Source organism: Furipterus horrens, unplaced genomic scaffold (genome assembly GCF_987537825.1).
Source record: "Furipterus horrens unplaced genomic scaffold, mFurHor1.1.pri manual_scaffold_9, whole genome shotgun sequence".
In the NCBI taxonomy this organism is placed as follows: Eukaryota; Metazoa; Chordata; class Mammalia; order Chiroptera; family Furipteridae; genus Furipterus; species Furipterus horrens.
In genome coordinates, this window is record NW_028327179.1 from 75,345,348 (window position 1) to 75,367,128 (window position 21,781).

Genomic DNA, 21,781 nt, shown 5'->3' on the forward strand with positions numbered 1-21,781 from the left:
GATCACATTTAATCTTTTAAGTCTGCTTTGCTGGAACTCACACAAAGAACTTGTAGGTTGACCTTCAGTCTGCTCTTCTGGGCACAGAAGTTGAGCAACATACCTGCCATCTGGTCTTGCCTGTAAAACCCATGCTTTTACAAGACCCTCAGGTTTTCTGTCATGCCTTAAGGTTCCTCCTAGCCATCTTTCAGGAAAGCAACCTTCATTTCTTCCCTAGAAATATTGCCACGAACTGCACAACCAGCCAGGTTATCAGGCTTTTTTCTCCTTGGCTTTCATTAGTCTAGAAAGTCATCTCCCATTCCCCAGGGCTTTCTGGTAACAACCAGAGCCTAGGCATGCCTCCTTTAGGCAAGGCATTCCAGTCAAAGCCTCAGTCTTATTAGTTTTATGCAAAGGAACATCATGTCACTTCTTACTTCTTCAGAATATCAAATACTGGAGGGTTCAGGTAGGGAGAAAAATATAAAGGCATCAAGGAAAATCCTTGTCCTTCAAAATTGCATTTCCATGCATTATATCTTCCATTACTAAAACCATACAATTTCTTTTCAAAACCTTTATAAACTTCTAACAAACCTTTTTCATTTTCATGCCTTACACTTTCCCTGGTTCCCTCTCTTTCATGTAAAGTTTCAGTTTTCCCTGGGAGACCTCAATTTTTCCTTTCAGATCATAGGCAGAGCAATAATTCAAAACACAGATAACTAGGCCCTCTCTCTCCAGTATATCCACTCACCTCCTAGAGAGATGTGCCATTGGCAGAGACATGTTCACTTGCCCAGGCTGGAGCACTCATCAGCCCTGAATGACCCTTCCTGGATGGCAAAAGGAATTTTCGCCAACCGGTTTACAGACGACCTTTCCTAGGTCTCATTGGTTAAAAAAAACAGATACAGAGAATTCCACAACACAACACACGAAAATATGCTTTTATAAAATCAGAACACAAACAGCTGAGGTTTTCTTTACCCAGGTTTAAAACTTCCATAACTGTTTCCTTTTTATTATTACAACTTTCCACAGACCTTCTGCAACATTCACAAACTTTATAAATACCCTTTAGTTCTTTAGATTTAACCATAACATGCTTCCAATCCTTGTTCTTTTCCACACTGTGAAGGACTATACTCAAACTCAGTATCTGGCAACTAGAAGTTCCTATATTTGCAGAGATATCCTGCAGCTTTTTGAAGTTCCTGCTTCTCTTCCTCTCTTCTAACATACACTTTCTGAGCTTTCCTGAGGAATTTTTCAATTGTTCTATCTGGCCCATTCATCTACCTTCTGCAATTTCTTACAAATAATTGGCCAGCTTCTGTTACAATGGTGACTTTTAAGAGCCCCTGCCCTTTAGCATTCTCTGGATTTAGACAGAATACACTCTCATCTGGTCCCTGAGCTTCTGTAGGAATGCTGATGGAGTTTCATCTCTTTTTTGATGTATTTCAAATGCCTTGGAGACATTTTGTGCTTGGGGAATGGACTCCTTGATTCTCCTGATGATGAGGTTCGTAAGGGCTATCATCTGAGCCATAACCTCTGGCTTCTTATTATCCCATTCAGGGTCTATGTTGGGAAACTTTTGTCCAGCTGGGACAATTTGCTGATCAGGAAGATGTTCCCTTTCCCATACCCTCATAGCAGCCAGTCTGATCATTCCCCTCTCTTCCCCACTGAAGAGGATGTCTAGTACAGACATGAATTCTATCCACGTGTATATGCTGGGTCCAAGGAACTGATCTAATTATTCTGCCAATCCAAATGGGTCCTCTACCAAGTGCTTCATATTGTGCTTGAAATTTCTAACTTCAGCACTTGTTAAAGGAGCATTAACATATCCAATTTGTCCTGGGCCCATGGGGACTTCCCTAAGGGGAAACATCAGCTGCTTGAAGGGAATTGGAAAGTTCTTCTGGTCTTTCTTACATTGTTCTAATTCTTTTCTTAATCTAGAGTAAGTTCCCACTGGTGCCATGAGTGTTGTGGGCATGGCTACTCGTTGGGCACCTATTAGGTGTCCCTGGCCTGATTTGTCTGTACTGTATGTCTGCGGTGCCTCTGCCCAGTTGGCCACTGGCTGGCCAGGGCCGTAAGGCGGCAGGAGACAGGACAGAGAGTCCCAGGCTTTATCTTCTTTTACTTTTACAGGGAAGAGACATGTAGACCTGCCAGTAGGTTGTAACCAGCAGACAGCAGATTCCTTCTCTTCCTTAGAAGTTGATGCCTGATCACTCAAATATAAGATCAGGGCTTGACAAACCCAAGTTTCATCAGACCCAAATTGTCAGAAAACAGATTGCTCCTTATTTGGTTTCTTTGGCCAAAAGAGATAGCAATATTGTACCATTTTATGCTTTTTCTTATTCTAGGTCCGGGGATCTTCTACCCAATGCTCTAACATTTTCCCTAATTCTTTAATTTCCCTAGGCTTAGAATTTTTATTTCCCATCCTCAGTTGATTCCTGTGGCTGTGGCTGAATATGGTTGCATCCTCAACCCCCCTTACTGGAGATTTCTTTAACACGAACCTGTGAACTCAACCCCCATACTGGAAGTTTCTTGTATACAGACACAATATACTCAACCCCACTTACTGGAGATTTCCTGTATACGGAGATGCCATGAGCTCAACCCCCTATATTGGAGGTTTCTTGCCTACAGCCCATGAACTCAACCCCCTTATTGGAGGTTCTTGTCCACGCCTTGTGTGTTCAACCCCCCGTATTGGAAGTTTCTTGTTCACATCCTGTATACTCAATTTCCCCATACTGGAAATTTCTTGTATACAGACCCTGTATACTCAACCCCTTGTACTGGAGATTTCTTGCACACAGCCCGAGATTTACTTTGTCCATCTCCAGTTCTTCCCCTCGCGGGAGAAGGGAACCACAGATCAGGACTCCACACTCACTTCATATCTTGAGATATGTCTCAGCCACACATACACATTCGATCTCCAAGGATGCCCACCCACAAGGCAGTAATTAACCCAATTTTCTTCCCTTGGCTCACGTACGAGGTTGCCTTGTTACCATGGTGCCTGCTTTTGTTGCCTCCCTGCGTCGGTCTACTGCTGTTCCAACAAATAGTCTTGGGTCCATTTCCAGACACTGAGGTGGGTGACCCCTGGGTCGAGCGGGCCACCCAAAAGCGGGTAGGACACATCTCCCTGCCTTGGCTCAGAGCCTCTTCCCACGCACAGGTGGAGGATCCTGGACAAACCCCCAAATTGTGAGAAACAGTCACAATAAAACACCGGGACATAGGACTTGAGCAGTGAAGCGAGGCGTTTATTCACAAGTCTGCAGAGTTGGGTGCACAGCCAGGCAGGGGCATGCACGTGCAAAGTAGACAAAGTAAATTGGTTTTATACTAATGTGATTAGCTCCCCCTCCCCTCTCCTTCTCCCCCATTTCTCCATTACTGGTTAATCTGGGTTCACAATCTAATGCAATTAACTACTTAACTCTTGTCGGCAGCCGTCCGTCTCGAGAGACGATGGTGTAGCTTCTTAAGAGTCTATCTGCACCGCCAAGAATGGCTGTGCAGTCCGACTCGGGAGTGACACGGTATCTGTCTCCTCCCGTGTTGAATCGACATCTTGCGATGACGCTGGAGTGTCCTCTCCAGTGAAGCTGAAGCTACAGAGCCTGGGCAGGGTGATATGGAGGGTCTGCTGTTGCCCATGCAGCAGACCCCCCCTCTCTTCGCAGCTGAAGGGTCCAAGGGAAAGACGGAGTCAATACAGCTTGGCTTCAGGTGCGCCGCAGGAGTTGCCGGTATTGACTACAACGTCAAACCGCCTTAGGGACTCCGGCTCCGGATTTTCTGTCGGGGTTTACTCCCTTAGCCTTTCCCCTGAAGAGGTATGCCGCAAGGCAGCGGAGGTTTTTTGGAATCAGAGTTTTCCTTCTCTGAACTACTTAACTAAGGGTGTGATTAATTAAGGGTAATCTAGTTATAGGTCTATCTCCAACACATTTGCAGAGTTATCTAGCTACATCTTCCCATTTCTCTGTGTTTGCTAATGACAATCTTCCTCCTTTTGATTCCAGAGATATGTGTGAGGAGTCGTGGAATGTTATTTCCTTGCCCCTTTTTCATGATTCATCTGTTATATCTCCTACTGGTTTGAGTGCCACTGGCTTGTTTATCCCTTACACTTGTGTCTGATTTGTAGAAGGTACCAACAGGAGATGGGAGGGCAGAAGAGTGAAGTAGGGTTATTCATTTCTTAGGCCAACTGTCTGCAAACTATGGCCATTATTCCATATCAGGCCTGCAGGTTTTTTTTTTAGAAATAGTTTTATTGGACAGCCATGCCTATCTATGGCTGCTTTTACACTCCGAACAGCAGAGTTGGGTAATTGTGATAGAAACTGTTAGAAATAAGGACACAGTGACTCCCAAACCAGTAAAAAGTCATTAGTAACAAAGGGCAAATGTAATTAAAGGGTCTTAAGGGCAAATGTAATTAGAGGATCTCTGAGAAGGGAGCTGACAGCACTGGCATATCTACAAACCACAGAAGGGGCATTTAGATGAACATGTTAGATTGTAACTCTGGAGTAACCAGTAATGGAGAAACGAGGAAGAAGGAGAGGGGAGGGGGAGCTAATTGCGTTAGGGCAGGGAAGCTAATCGCTCTCACTTTAGGGTGAGGAAGATAATCACTTTAGGGTGGCAATTTTAGGGTGGAGAAGATAATCACTTTAGGGTGGCAATTTCAGGGTGGGGAAGCTAAGACTATAAAACCAGTTTCCTTTGTCTACTTGGCGCTCACATTCTCCTGGCTGTGAGGGTGCACCCGGCTCTGCATACTCATGAATAAAGGCCTCGCTTTACTGCTCAAGTTCTGTGTCCCAGTTTTTATTGTGAGCGTTTCTCACAATACCTTAAAGCCTGCAAAGTCTAAAATATTTCTTTTCTGGCTCTTCATAGAAAAAAGTTTGTTGACCCCTGCCTTATATACCTCCTTCTCTGGATGGAGTTACTGAATCCTTAGGCAGCTCCATTTCTGATTGATTCAAAAGCCACCTCTGTCAGGTGGCACTCCCTATTGTTTCTGCTATGCCATAGCTAGAGCTCTTTCTGAATTCTGGTGTCCATCCCTTCCCCTGGCACTGTTAAGGCCTACAGGTCATTCTCACTCTTGCTAGTCCCTGGGTGCATCACCATGTATGTGTCCCTGTACATACTTATGTCCTTCCTGTCTCTGGTTGTACTGTGCAATCTATTTCCTTCTGAGACCCTGACTTACCTATGACATGCCACATGCATAGTATTGTGCTAGAAGAAGTAGGGGGGGGGGGGAAAGAGCAAGGACAAGTATATATGCTTGCTTTTATTAAGGTTTTTATGATGATGACAGGCAAGGGATGGAGATAAGATAAATACAAATCACTATTATATAATGAAGACTATAGTAAGTACAAGAGAGGCAGATACATAAGAGAGAAGGGAAAGATCATATGTGGTAGAAATATTAAGGAAAGTCTTCATTTATGAAATGGTATTTGAACTGAACCCGAAAAGATGGGTTAGTTTCAGAGAGGTGGACATTTATGTAAATAAGAATTATAGGTTAGTGGGCAATATGAGAAAAATAAATAATCACTGGTTTCTTTAGCTACACACTTGGCAGAACACTTTTGATATCATTTCATTTTATCCTCATAATGACCCCATGAAGCAACATCGTGTGAAGGACTTTGGGCAAGATACTAGGAATACTGAGTACCCCAGACAGTTTTTGCTCAGGCCAATGAGAAGATCAGAGTTGTGTGCTTAAGGGACTATGGTCTAGGTAATGTATAAAGGGGTTTGAATAAAAGTGACAGTAGAGAGATTTTAAAGGACAGAGTCAACCCCATGGTTAAGGCAGAGAGGCCAGAGGAAGAACTGAAGCAAACTTGGTGTTTCAGGCCTGGCTAGGTAGTGATTAAGGAAGCTGGTAAAGCAAGAACAGAGCTAGAAAACACAGCAAGAAGAGAAGACTTCAGAGGAGTGATTCAGAATATATTTTGAATATGTGAAGCTAAAGGTACAGTGAAAAATTCCAACTTCCAGAGGAGATTCTAATTTTCTCTGCAATTAAAGGTGGGAATAGAGTTTATAAGAATGTTCTAGGCTCTAGATCATTGGCATGAGAGTTTAATAGTTTAACACCTCTGTGGCAGGTATGAAAAAAGTGTATTGGGGAAAGTTATAAAAACAGGAGAGGGAAGATTACCCTCTGGCCATTGACTCCCTAAAAGGACCAAGATGAGCTCTAGGCGTTCCTTTAACCTCTTGAGCTGAGGCTAGTTTTCATGAAATGCATTTTCCCCTGTCCCTCTGGGGCCACTTTGTCAGGACTTTTAAAGAACATTGGGATTTGTCAGATACACTTGGATTGTTAATATTCATTAGATGTGGATATGCTGACTTTTTCAGTCTCAGTTTGCTAGTCTCTAAAACTGTTCTAAGAAGTGCCGTCTGCCTTCATAGGCTTGCTATGAGGCTATGAAAATGCTTTAAAAAGTGTATGTCGCTAAATGCGATTTACAGGAGCTCTCAACTCTTTTTTTCCCTCAGGAAATACACACATCTATTTAGCGTGTAAGACCCAGACTATTTTCGTCCCTCTCTGACTCTGCATGTCCTCTGCTATGGACAGTTAGGAACTTGGTCAATAACTGTCCTGGGAGGACGTGATGCCCCCAGCTAAGGACTCAGGTCAGCGATGTAAAAGGCAGAGGATTTTCGGGGAGGAGCAGGGGCTGGGCATGACCTAGCACCTGGCAGCACCGCCGATTGGTGGAGGAGAAGGTTGTTCCCTCAGGGCGGCCGCTGATTGGCTGTGGGAGGAGGAGGCCTGACGTCCGCAGAAGTTGAGCAAACACCTCCACCTCCCGGCTGGCACCTCAGTTTCTGCTGGGACTTAGGGGCCTACACTCCCGAGACCCGAGAGCTGGGAGACGCCGGGGACCGGTAGGCGCCACAGAGGACAAGGTGAGGAGGGGTGCCCGGAGAGGCTGAGCGGAAGCGGCGCAGCCGACGAGATGTGCTCAGAGATCGCCCCCTGGACTTGGGTGTGGGCCGGGAGCCTAGGCAGAGCTCTGCCTCCAGCTCCCAGCGCGGCAGGCCACCCTCTGGCTCTTCTGACCCTGCAGCTGCCGGGACGAGCTAGGGAGAAAGGGTGGTGAGCGTTTGGATCTCCCTCTCAGGCCTGCCCTCCTAAGGGAGGGCAGTCGGCCCAGCTCCAAAATTTCTGAATTGAAAGGGGGAGGGATGCAATTCGGATTTCCTCCTTTCTTTTTCTTTCTTTTTTTTGGCGGGGAAGGAGGTGCGCTTACGGAGGAGTAAAGGACTGGTGTTGAAGCTGCAGAGCTAACAGCCTGTTACATCTTGGACTGTATGCCTATTTAGATTGGCTGGCTGCGGGGGTGGGTAGTGGAGATTGCGGGGGGCACCATCCACCCTGCCGCTTTCTCTCCTCGCGGTTGTTTTCTGGTTGGCATTCCCAGCTGTGGCCTGCTTAGCCAAAATCTGATCACAAACTTTTCGCCCTGATAATCTCAGTCTGGCCGTTCTCTCGGGCATGAAGACCCCCAGCCCTCGCGCCCCGCCCCGGCCCAGCAAGCTGCTGCTCGTTGTCTGCACTCTAACAGAGGCAAGGTGGGAGCAAGTTGGGTACCTTGGATCTCAGCAGCGCTGAACTCCTGAGATGCTGCAGGGTCTGTGTGGGCCAGTGAGAGAGACTGCTGGGCGAGTGGCCGCGGGTAGAATCAGCTTGTTACCTGCTCTGCTTGACTGCACAGGGCTAAAAGAAGACATTTCAGAAGATATGTGATTTTCAGACGCTGATTTTAGGGGAGTGGACATGGAGTGGGGGCTTGGAGAGAGGGAGGGAGAGAGTTCAGTAACCTGAACAAAGGTGAGCATTTTTTGATAGGGTGGATCATCAGTTTTCAGAATGTGGAGATGTAGCTGTGATTATGCAAATGTAGCTTAGTTACACAGGAAGGAGATGGCTGACTCAGGCAGTGGCTTTCACATATTTTATTGAAAAAAATCACTGATAGCACTGTGTGTAGATGTGTTTATGCTTATATGTGTGTGCTTATTTTGATCTTGTCACTGTAGCCTTCTTCTCCTCTTTTCCCCATAAAGACTAGTGAACCTAGGGCTTCATGACTGGTGGCCTTTCTGCAAAGCAAGTTAGGAGGATAAAAGTTTAAACCAACTTTCCTTAGTCACTTTTCCACTCTCTAAAATTTGTATTTGTTATCAATATCATGTGTTATTGGGGACAGCATCACCAGAACTTTACTTTGAATCATTTACTATGGAAAATTTCTTCCTTAACTAGCTATTCCTTTATTTAAGCCTTAACAGATGTTGACTCAGGATTTTGGAAGTGATCTTTCCATAAGTAGACAGTGTCCATTTAATACTTTTGCAAGTATTCGTTACTAATCTTTTCATAGAAATAATACTATAAATAGGGGCAGGTTTCCTTGGCGAGGTCACAACAAATTTCTGAAATTCATGTAATCACAGAAACACTGTACATTTTGAATGGGAAATAACCAACCACATTATTACCATATTAATCTCATACACCATTATTTGAGATGCATCCCTATTTCAGGGATACTAAAATGTGAGGGAAAAAAAAAGTGTCTTAAATCTGATGAAATACAGTATTGAAATGGTAAGCTATTTATCTTGAATGCCCATGCCTAATGAGTGAAGTCAGAGAGAGGGCTTACTGGCTCCCCTTTATTTTTTTGATGTAAGACAGGGAAGTAATTAATATGGAGCCATTGTGAAGGCCTTACACAGTGTGGCAAAGAGGAAGACAGTGTTTTCTGTTTGTAGTGCGGCTATGCTCATCTTTGTGGAGTGGGCAGGCTTGGAGACTTTTTGTTTCTTAACATTTACCGAGTACTTACGACGTGCAAAGCAGTGCTCAGCACTCAATGTGTATTAGCTCAAATAAACTTCACAACACACCTGACTCCATTTTGCAGATAAAATCCAGGCAGGTTACACAAAGTCACAGAGTAAGTGAAGTTGAGGAGCCCAGGCCATCTGTGCAAGTGAGAAGTCATGTTCCTTTGAGGTTCCCCTCCTGTTGTAAGCTCTGGGCTCCTGGTTACCAGAGTTGATGCAGGGAAGCTAGGTGAATGTCCTGTCTCCCATAGTCCTTTTAGTGTTTCTGTTTCCTTGTTTAGTATACTTCAGATGGATCTTCATGAGTCAGAGTGCCTATTTAGGTTCTAAAATTTTAATAATTTTGTAATCTATGATGCCTAGGCACTAATATGCTTAATAGAATATTAGAACTGAAAAGGAATTTAGTATTACATTTCAGTCTGGATGAGGAAACTGAGGTCAAGGGACGGAATCCCACAACTACATAGTAGTTTCAGCTCCCAGGTCTGAATTTTTCTACCATGTTATATTACATTTCATAACATTTTTTGATCTGTGAGATCTTGGCCGGGAATAGACACTTTTGGTGGATGTTGTGGCAGGGGTGGGAGTGAGGAGGGGAGCTATAAGGCCCTGTTTGGTGCATCTATTTCGTTTTCTCTGCTGCATACGTCTTTATGATGTTCATTTAAAATTGCTCATTTATTCATTCACTCTTCTTGAAACTTTTGAGTTCTCCTATGCTTCAGTCACAATGATGAATAAAACACAGTTTATTCCCTCAAAGCATTTACAGTTTAGCAAAGAGACAGACAAATAAGCAGATAAACATTTTGAATAAGCCTCCAAGTCAGAGCTAACTTTCCATTCCATCCCAGTGAAACACAATCTGTGGGCTGGAGACTAGGAGAATCATGGGTCTCATTGCTTTGGATGACTCTGCATAGCTGATGGGCTTGAGAACATATGAATATTCTTACCAAATTAGTTAATACTAATAGAGTCCACCCACCCAAGTCTACTTGGTTTTTGTTTTTGTTTTTACACTTCTGGCCAACTACAAGGGTTTTAATGTGGAAGCATTGAAGGATGTACCTATACAAGCAACAGGAAGTACAGGTACAGAGAACAGTGTTACTGCATGCCCAAGCCTAGTTTCAGTAAGCTCTGGGGTTGGGAGGTATTTGGATGAGTTCTAGGCCATCATCAGGTGTTCTATTAATTTGTAACTTTTTGGGGCCTCCTCAGGATTGTTATGATCTGGATAGCAAATGCCATGTAGTGTGTGGGCCAAAACTCATGGCCATGGAGCTGTTCTCATCTACAGTACCAGGATTTCCTGGGAAACCATGGTTTTTAAAATACACTTGCAGTTTTAGAATGAACTGGAAAGGTAGGTATAAATCATCCGAATTTCTCATCCATTACCTTATTCTGTTCAACTTAGTGCTACTCTACCCTTTGTCTCTCAATATTTAATCAAGATGTGTGCCTGATTAGTACAAATAGATGGCATTGAGAAATATCCACATGTGATTTAATAGTTTTAGTTTGAGTTGCTGAATTATGTTCTAGCGGCCTTATTTTAAAGATTTAAAATATAAGGGAAAAGTACATATCTGACTAAGGGGGCTAGAGATAGAAAATTTGGATTTAATTTGTTATAAGAAATTTGTAATCCTTTTTATATGTCCCACTGGAAACAACAGAAACTAGGAGGCCCTTTTTGTACATAACTTCTTGTATTTGCTTAAAAATTGTTCTGGTTTAGGTAGGTGGTTTCTGAGCTTAAAGTTTTCTGATTATGTTAATGGTATGGGAAGGATTGAAGAGATTTAAAGAGTTTTTGAATATTAGGTAAAAGGATAAAAAGCTCTATATAGATCTCAGTTCTATTAACCTACCTACCATTCTTACTCATGAAAACCAGCACAAATCAAATACATTGTTTTATGGCATAAGTACTACCTGAACAATAACAGATAAATGTAAACCTAATCCAGTTATATTTAAAAGTTATGCCTACCAGAATAGTAGACTGTTTTTATTATGACTCATGCATAGCAGTTTGGAAAATGATTGTTATAAAGCATAGAAAATCCCTTATTTCTGATGCCCATTACCTTCATTTGTATCATCGGGTTTTAGATTATCATCTCTCAGGCTCATTCTGACTCTAATATTCAGTTATAATCAGTAATTGATAACTCACTATCAGATTTTGATGGGGCCACTTAATTAGATGAAATTTTCCCATCCTGCTCCTGTCAGATCTCATGAAAGTGAGCAGAAACTGGATTTCTGTTTTTACAACTACATACCATCATGCTGTGCATATCTTAAGTACCTCCCACATTTTTTTGAATTGAGAGAAATAAAAATACCTTCTATAATCAATGGGCAGAAGATAACTACACCAGGAAAATTGTGTGCTTTTATTATATTTTTATTTAAATATTCAAAAATATTTCTACTAGAAACTAGCTACTCCTATATTAATATGTGTAATTGTACAAAGACTGATCTGCTCATCATTTGAAAGGACCTTCCCAAATACAACTGAGGTCCTCTGCCTGTGAACATGACATTTCCTCAGATAGAATCTTTTATATGTATACCTCACAAAATATTCTTTGTTTATTTCTTGTGATTTAGGGTGATGATATACTCAATCACCACGGTTTATTTATGGCCACTAAAAGAAAATGGTGGGATATGTGTGGAGTGCCAAGTTCTACCTATCACTGCTCTCTCTCTCTCACTCGCTCTCTCTCTCATTTATCTACCTATCTATCCATTGTTCCTATCCCTGATCACCATTTTCCTTCTGACTTCTCTGGACAAGGATATAAAATACCAAGAGTATATAAGCATGTTCTCCTTGCTTTGCTCAATTCTCATGTGTACATTGCAAAGATGGATAATTTGTAAAGTAAAAGAAATTTGTAAATCTTCCTCCCATTGAGAGAATGGAAAGAGGGGTATGGTGGTATCATATACTATGTTCTATTGCTAGAGTCCACCCACTGATTGTCCTGTCTCTGTGCATGTCTGTGCAATTAGTTTACTGTCATACTCCCATGACTTTCAGAGTCATTTCAAATTCCTGATCAATCCTAGGTCAGTAAAATGTGTACCTTAGTGCTCTTCTTGTTTTACAAAATGTAGGGAAGAATCTTTTAAATTTAATTTTTATGCTGTTTGAAACAGTAGCCCTTCCTGTGTTGAAGGAAAGACTTTAGTTAGCAACTGTCAGAGGAAGGATCTTAATCTCCTCTCTTGACTAGGGGACACTTCTTTTTCTCCTCCTTATTCCTTTTTATCTGTATCCTTCTTATTCTCCCCAGCTCTTTCTTTTTCTTCTCCTCCTCTTGCTTTTCCATGTCCTCTTCGCTTATACTACAGGCTCTTATCAGCACCTGGCACTGTCAAGTGACCTCACTAGAGCCAGTGGTAAGCCAGGGGTCTTTCTGCTTTGTTTCACTAAATACATTGCCAGAAATATCCATTGTTTTTACTTCATGATATTTTTGGAAAAACCCACAAAATCCAGGACAGAGAAATCCAGAACTGCCCACCTGGGCATTTCTATGAAATACCAGACACCTGAAGTGCCCTACCTAAAAGCAATTAAGAAATCCTCACTGTTAGATGTTTTTTGATGACCTTAGAATGAAATGAATGGTGGTCCTGGAAAGTTCTATGCTGAGAACAAGTTTCAGGTTGAAGCACTTACTAATACAGTAATACCTGCTATAATCAAATCTTTTTTCCTAAGCTCCCAGAAACTTAGATTTGACCTTGGCAAAAACTCAGTATTTTTGTTGGCACGTGGGAAAGAGGCGGTTAGAGGCAGCCCCTGCCAGGGCGGGGGTGGGGGGTTGGGGTTTGGGGATTGGGGTGAGGAACTAATCATTACTATTACTTTTAAAGTCAATGCCATATGGACCTGATCAATTTCTGAAACAAGCTGGCAGCAGTAACAATATGTGTCAGATCTACATGGTGTGGATCTACAGGCTTTGGCAAAGAAGAGAAAATCCCGAGTATTAAATATTAACCTAGGAATCCTGCTTATGTTAAAAAGCAACAGCTCTACTTGGACTCCAGTTCAGTTTCTTCACCTGTAAAATGGGGATAATAATACCTACTTAATAAGATTTCTGCAAGGAGAAGGTGGAATAGCATCTGTAAGGTTATGCCTACCAGAATAGTAAACTGTTTTTATTATGATTGACATATTATGTTAAATCAATAGTACCTATTGTTACATTTGTTTACAAACAAAGTTACAGGAATTATGATTTGAGAATTTCCTACAAAAAGTGAAAGTGAAAGCAGCTTCCCTAATACACACTAGAGGGTCACGTGCTGTTTCTTTTCTGAGTCCCCATGGAAAGCTTGCCTTTGCAAATATATCTGTGTGTGTTACATGTCTGTGTCTCTCCTCCCACAGCTAATCCCCTAGCCCAGACAGTGAAGATAGGAAGAGGAGGGGGATGGTCACTGAGGGAGGGGAGGCTGTGATTATAAATCAAGTTGGGCTGAGAGGGGAGGCTGTATTATCTGAACATGTTCCCTCATGTTAGCACCAAGAATTGCTACAAAGAATAAAGGATGTGGTGTCCCTCTGTCACCTATAGTATATGAAATACAGCTTCTGCTAGGAGGATGGGACTATTTCTGGGCTTATCTATGTGTTCAAAAGAATTGCATGTCTTTGGAATTGGTTTTATTTGAGAATATAGGGATTCAAGTTCTATGGGATGCTGCAGTGTTTTCTTTGGCTTGGGTTTGGGGCCTAATGTTGTCTATTTAAAAACAAAACTATGTAAATAAACCAAAAAATTAGATAGAATGCATAAGTCTTTTACTGAAATGTTGATCATCAATTTGGCCGTAACCCTCAGTGTGTTCAATTGCTATGTACACTTCTTTCTCTTCATGCCTCTCTCCTTCCTAAAGCCTTCATAGAGGGAGTTCTTACAGTTTGGCTTTGGTCTGTTGTGTTGTGAATTGCCCTGTACATGTTCTGTCTCGGGTGGCAAGTATCTCTGTGTCCCCAGGTTTGAATAAATCTTCCCCACCTACGTGGTGGGTCTGATTTAGAGGTTGCAGTCTCATACAATAGGGATGTCTTCCATACAAATTTTACTAAACGCTAGCAGTAATCGGTAGAGCATTCCTGAAAGGTGTGAAATCATTTAGTCCCTGTATTTTGATGTCAACCTTAAACATAAAAAAACTAAGGTTTAGCATCCAAACGAGACAGCAAATTATCATCTGAAATGACATTTGGCTACCAAGTATACTTAGTGATATGAAGAGGGATAGAATACTGTTTGATATTTATGTTTTAAAAGTTTATATACAATTTATAGGGTGCCTCTTGTAAACACTTCATGATTCAATAAATAAGGGAATTTTGCAATCTGCAATAGAAGTTAGAAAGCTGATTGAGACAGGTCCAGTTTAATATAATAGGAGGCTGTGTTATGGAAAGGAAACCCTGGGGGAAGGGAATAGCATGTTTAAAGTAACAAAAGAGTCGTTGAGGCTGGGGGGGGGTCTCAGGTCGAGATGGAGTGTGTGTGGTTAAGACTGGGCTTCTTAAACCTCTAACACCTATGGTGAAGGAACATGTTTGTTTGTTTTGTTTTCTTAAATTTCTAATCTGCCAGGACAAATACTTTTATAAAATCCAATAACAATGAATTACTAGAGAAATGATCATGTGATACAAAGGTCTTTAAGTGCTAACTTTCTATTTCTGTGCATATCTCATCATGGACCAGTGAAAAGCAGTTCACTGACGGACTACAGGCTGCCCAACACTCTGAGTAGCACTTGTAAGGAATGGTCAGAGATGAAACTTGAAAGAGGTTGGAGCTAGAGTATCAAGAATCTTGTACATGTTTAAAGAATTCTAAATTTTATGCTCTCAAAATTAGCACAAATTATCTTACTGAAGTTATTTACATTGCAGGTTAACTTGCTTAAAATATTTGTGCTGAAAAGTTGTTTGATAAAACATATATTTAAAAATCTATTCTGGCTCGCAGATATGGGTTAGTGTCCCATAAGTTGTTCAGTACTTTTTTGTTTTGGAAATAAATAACCTCCTTTATAGAAATTTGGGTTTGTATGGATAAAGGAATACTTTTTATCATCCAGCTTTCCTCTCCCCTTTTCTCTATCTTGTATCTGTCATCGACTGGGATGGTTGGATTTTACAGCAGATTTCTTAGGACACCAGAACTGATATGTGAGCCTACCTGCCTTTTGTTGTGCTGAGCTCTTATGATGTCATTACAGTCACCAGGTTTCAAGATGCTGCGCATATATAGAACCAAACTGGGTAGGCTGGGGCTCATCCTCTCCAGAGGGCTTCACCACAAACCCGTGATGGCCCTGAGGCGGGAGGATGTGAACGCCTGGGAGAGGAGGGCACCTCTGGCTCCCCGGCACATCAAAGGGATCACCAGCCTGGGATACAAGGTCTTAATACAGCCTTCCAATCGGCGGGCCATTCATGACAAGGTAAATATTTCCAATTTCTTAAGTATATGGTAATAAAATGAACCTGTAAATGAAAATGTTTGCTAATGTCACATAAATAGCACATGGCAATATTCCTTTACCTTGGTTATAATGAGATTGCTAGTTAGAATCCTTGAGTCCAAGAACTCAACCAGTAAGTATTATTTTCATTCCATTCCCTGCTTTCTCCAGATGGGGGATAGACAGATTGCTTTTAATTAAAAAATTTTTGAGCTCTTTATTTTTAAAATAATTTTCTTGAATTTATTGGTGTGACATTGGTTAATAAAATTATACAGGTTTCATTGTGTACAATTCTATAATACATTATCTGTATATTATACTGTGTGTTCACCACTCAAAGTCAAGTCTCCATCCATCACCATTTATCCCCCTGTACCCTCTTCTATGTCCCCCCACCATCCTTTCCCTCTTAATACTCACCATACTGTTCTCTGTGTCTATTAGTTTTTTATTTTTAATCCCTTCACCTTTTTCACCCAGTCCCCTGACCCCCTCCCCTTTAACAACTGTCAGTCTGTTCTTTTCTTTGTATCTATGAGTCTGTTTCTATTTTGTTAGTTTATTTTGCTCATTAGATTCCACGTTTAAGTAAAATTATGAATGTGTCTTTCTCTGACTGGCTTATTCACTTAGCCTAACAGTTTCCAGGTCCAATCATGTTGTTGCAAAAATAAGATTTTCTTCTTTCTTATGGCCTAGTAGTAGACTATCGTGCAAACATACCACAGCTTTTTTATCCACTTTTTATCAGCACTCGGGCTGCTTCCAAATCTTGGCTATTGTAAATAACCCTGAAACAAACATAGCAGTGCATATATTCTTTCAAATCAGTGCTTTGGGTTTCTTCAGATATAGTCCCAGAAGTGGAATCACTGGGTCATAAGGCGGTTTCATTTTTAATTTTTTGAGGAAATTCCATAGTGTTTTCCACAGTGGCTGTACCAGTCTGCATTCCGACCAACAGTGCAGAACGGTTCTCTCTTCTCCACATCCTTACCAACACTCTCTTTCTCTTTGTTTATTTATTTATTTTTTATTGTATTTTTTTCATTACCATTTATCTTCTTTACATCCTTTTCCATCTCCATCAACACCTCTCCCCCATCATGTTGATTTGTTGATGATAGTCATTCTGACACATATAAGTTGATATATCATTGTGGCTTTAATTTGCATTTCTCTAATCATTAGTGACGTTGAGCATTTTTCATATGTCTATTGGCCATTTGTATATCCTCTTTGGAGAAGTGTCTATTCAGGTCCTTTGCCCATTTTTAAATTGAATTGTTTGTTCTCTTCATGTTGAGTTGTATAAGTTCTTTATATATTTTGGAAATTAACCCCTTATCAGATGTATTATTGGTGAGTATGTTCTCCATTGAGTGGGTTGTCTTTTAATTTTGTTGATGGATTCCTTTGTTGTGTGAAACGTTTTAGCTTAATGTGATCCCATTTATTTTTTTCTGTATTTCCCTGGCCTGCGAAGACATATCAGAAAAAATATTGCTATAAGAAATGTTCGAGATTTTATTGCCTATGTTTTCTTCTATAATATTTATGGTTTTGAGTCTTACATTTAAGTTTTTAATCCATTCTGAGTTAATTCTTGTGTGGTAAAAGAAAGTGGTCTAATTTCATTCTTTTGCATGTTATCGCTCCAATTTTCTAAACACCGTTTATTGAATAGCCTATCTTTAGCTCATTGTGTGTTCTTGCCTCATTTGTTGAATATTAACTGACCATGAAAACATGGTTTTATATCTGGGCTCTCTATTCCATTGATCTATATGTCTGTTTTTTATGCTACTACCATGCTGTTTTGATTATTATGTCCTTGTAGTATAGTTTGATATCAGGTTGTGTGAATCTTCCAACTTTGTTCTATTTCTCAAGATAGCTATGGCTATTCAGAGTGTTTTGTGGCTCCATAAACATTTTTGGAATATTTGTTCTAGTTCTGTGAAATAAGGCCATTGGTATCTTGAACTCTTGATTGCTTTGAGTACCATGGGCATTTTAATGATGTTAATTATTCCTATCCATGAACATGGTACATGCTCCCACTTATTTGTATCTTCTTCACTTTCTTTCTTCAGAGTTTTATAATTTTCTGAGTATTTTCCTTTTTTGGTTGAATTTGCTTCAGGTGATATTCTTCAGTCTTCTCTCCTTTCCTTCATGGTGGACCCTTATATGGGAGTGGAGGGACAAAGCCAGTAAGACACTACTGTCTTTGTCTCATAAAACTTTCCTCCAGGAAATACTTCATTAAATAGTTTGTTCATGAGAGTTTGCCTTGCCATCCATGGTGTGGAGCCCTTTACATTCATCATTCCCTTTATTCTTCATGATAATCTTATAGGTTTGACTCTTATTTTTATTTTAAAGATATACATACACTTTTTTCCTGAACTGTTTGAAAGTATGTGGCAGACAACATAATATTTTACTACAAAATGCTCAGTATGCATTTCATTATCATTTTCCTGAATAGCCATCATATAATTTTCTCACCTAAGAAATTATTTCATCATATCATCTCACATAGCCCATTTCAAATTCCCCATTGTTCCAAATGGCTTTTATGGTCTTTTATTTTAACTGAGACTTAATTAGGTTTCTTTAGTTTACTTTTATGTCTTTTTAGTTCTTTTAATGAAAAACAGCACCCTCCCCTTTTGATTTTTATTTGTTTCAATGACATTGACTCTTTCTGAACTTTGCAGGCCAGGTGACTTGTAGCATATTCCACTTCTGGGTGTAACTAGTCAGTTTTTTGCCTCATGATAATTTAGGTTATATACTTTTGACATAAATATTTCACAAGTTACATATGTTCTTTCCATTGTATCACATCAAAGACACACAAAAAATCAGTCATCACCTGATGAAGAATGCTTGATCACTTGGCTGAGGTGGTTACTATCAGGCCTCTCCCTTGCAAAAATACCTTTCTTTCTTTGTATTTACTGAGTCACCTGTGGGATTCTGTGTTGAGATATGTGATTTTCCTGTTTCTCAAGATCTTTCAACTAATGATGTTAACATTCATTGATAATTTTTATCTGAATTAATTTTTACATGGAGGCTTCTGTAGTGATAATTTTCTTTTTCTTAAAAAAAATATTTTATTGTTGTTTTTCCATTTACCATTTATCCCCTCTATACCCTCTTGTATCTCCCCTCACTCTCTTCCCCCCACAACCACCACACTGTTGTCAATGTCCATGAGTTCTTTCTCTTTTTTTTCCCTTGATCCCTCCACACAACTTCCCTCCCCAATGCCTGGCCTTGAGCTGTCAGCCCACTCTATGAGTCTGTCTCTATTTTGCTTGTTAGTTCATTTTGTGCAGTAGATTTCACATATGAGTGTTTAAATCATATGGTAATTGTCTTTCTCTGACTGGCTTATTTCACTTAGTATAATGTTCTCCAAGTCCATCTATGCTGTTGCAAAAGGTAAAATTTTCTTCTCCTCCTCCTCCTCCTCCTTCTTATTCTTCTCCCTTCTTCGAACTTTTCCTTTTTCTCCTCCTCCTTTCCTTATCTTTCTCCTTCTCCCCTCCTCCTCCTTCTTCTTTTTTCTTCCTCCTCCTTCTCCTCCCCCTCCTTTTCCTTCTCCTTCATCTCCTCTTTCTCCTTCTCCTTCTTCTTCACCTTCTTCTTCTCCTTCTCCTTCTTCTTCTATGGCTGAGTTGTATTTCACTGTGTAAATGTACCATAGCCGTTTCATCCACTCATCTTCTGATGAACACTTGGGCTGCTTCGAAATCTTGGCTGTTATAAATAACTCTTTTATTTCCTGATTTTTATTTTTTGTACAAAAGATATTTACCTTAGTTTCTACCTTCTCCCTTGCTCTTTTGAGTATTATTATGGGTACATAATTATTCCAAATTTGAGATAGAGTCCCCTTAAGGGGGCTACTATGTCCTTTAGACATGAATCCTTTTATCTCTGAATTCTCTGGTTGCCTGAAACAACAAATTGTCTTAGCTTCACCTTGTGCCTTTTCTACCCCACACCTGGAACCAGCCATTTCATTAAGAAACCTTAGTTTCTTTTAGTTTATAAAAACCAAGGTCTCGTATCTGCTTTTAGATGTTCTTATGTTACTGAGATATTGTTGCCCTTAGTTATTTTAGTGGACAGAGCAAAGAAATACACAGACACACACATATAAATTATATATATGTAATTATATATAATTTTTTTAAAAAGATTTTATTTACTTATTTTTAGAAAGAAGGGAAGGAAGGGAGAAAGAGAGGGAGAGAAACATGAGTGTGTGGTTGCTTTTCATGTGCCCCTAACTGGGGACCTGGCCCGCAACCCAGGCATGTGCCCTGACTGGGAATTGAACTGGTGTCCCTTTGGTTTGCAGGCTGGTATTCAATCCACTGAGCCACACTAGCCAGGGCGTAATTATATATAATTTTATCATGAGTTAATACCAATAGTTTCAATTAAAATTTAACATTGCAGGTTTTTCTTACCTATTAAAATTTGTATTTGTTTTCTCCAGCAATGAAAATTCTAATTTGTTCTAACATGAGTGCATGTTGTTTGCTCTACTCCAAAATATACATAAAATAATTTTGAAATCACAATGTTAATGTTACAATTAACAATAAACCTGTTAATGTTAAGAGAGTAGACCTGGATAGTGCTCGTCACAAGGAAAAAATTCTGTAACTATGTGTGGGGACAAATATTAACTAGAACTTAGTTTTATCATCATTTCACAATATACAGTATATAAATATTGAATCATTATGGTTTACACTCAAAACTAACATAATGCTTTATGTCAATTATATCTAAAAAAAAACCTATTAAGTGGAATTTAATATTTCTTTGACTTTTTTTTCTTTAGAATAGATATCACAAGGAATATTTGGAATGCTATACTTAAAAGTTATTTGAATTATTTTTTCTTCATGTTTACATTGTAAATGTGTATCCAGTTGGATTAATTTGTTTTGTTTCCATTAAATTTTGTTTGCTTTTAAATCCTTTTGATTTAATTTTATTTTTAAAAATCCTTAAACATTTGAGTCTAAAAATTTAAAACTATGTAAAAGAAATTTTAATGCAGAGAAGTCTTGCTGTCATTTTAACCTTCCTACATCTATTCCCATCTACCTCATAATCTACTATTTTCATTTTTTTCTGACTTGTCATTCTTATATTTCTTTTTGCAAAAACAAGTGTGTGTGTGTGTGTGTGTGTATTCTTATTTCCTCTTCAGTTTTATATACAATGTATACTATATACATTCTTTTGTAGCTTGCTTTGTTTAGTTAACAACATATCCTGGAAAATGCTCCTTGTCCGTTCATAGAGCTCTGCTCTGTATAGTAATTACTTCATTGTAATTGCTCCACCATTAATCATGATTTATTTAACTCATCTACTATAAGTGGGCATGTAGACTGTTTTCAAAGAAACCAGGTATGAACCATATGTTGATTCTTGTACTATTTCTCCTATCCATTTTTACCTTTCTTTTGAAGTATAATCCTAACTAGATTTATCTTCATTTTAATCACTTTCCACCTTTGATGCTCTTTTAATTCTGCTTGGATCATGCAACCCCTTTATTTAAAAATTTGAAATGACTGTCTGTTGCCTCCATATACTAGCTATGCAACCTCAGTTAAGTATGTAAGCTTCGGGCTTCCCATTGATAAAATGGGGATAATAATAGTACCTACCTCATGGGAGTTGCATGAAAATTAAATAAGATGATTTATGCAGCAAACTTAGCAAAGCACGTAGTAATTTATTAATAAATGTTGATGATGATTATTTTTATCCAATAAAGCACATATTCATCATGATAGCATTGAGTCTACTTTTACAAGTTGATTTACCCATTTTGCCCTAAATATCTTTACTTTCCTGCCTCCATATTTGTGTGTATATTCCTTCAAATCTTTTTACTGATAATACTTGCTTGTACTTTTCATTCCACCTCTCCAAATTCCACCCAGCCATTTAGATTAATTTCAATTTCCTTACTTCCTTTATCATCTTACATGGAAATTATCTCAGTATCCATTAAGCTAATAATATCACCTGGAGTCTGCAGATCATGTTTTTTTAAATTCAGCCTTATTTACTGTGCTACTGACTAGTCTTTTACTGTGTTTTATGGGCTTCTTTACAAGAGGATCTCATCTGTCTTTGTATCTTATCATCTCATTTCTAACACACTCCAGTGTACAGAGTAGGGAAGTAATCAATACTAATTAAACAAAAGTAAATATTGCAGATATGTCTTTCT

General features: G+C 39.6%; 1 protein-coding gene across 1 annotated transcript in view; it reads left to right on the forward strand.

Annotated features, from left to right (window-relative positions):
* Window positions 1-6,869: 6,869 nt before the first annotated feature.
* The window catches only part of AASS (aminoadipate-semialdehyde synthase), an 80,918-nt gene continuing 66,006 nt past the window's right edge, over window positions 6,870-21,781 (forward strand). Inside the window, exons 1-2 of the mRNA XM_090287426.1 lie at window positions 6,870-6,999; window positions 15,244-15,468. Of these exons, the coding sequence (XP_090143552.1) occupies window positions 15,259-15,468 (210 nt within the window). The 5' untranslated portion in view covers window positions 6,870-6,999; window positions 15,244-15,258. The remainder of the gene's footprint in view (window positions 7,000-15,243; window positions 15,469-21,781) is intronic.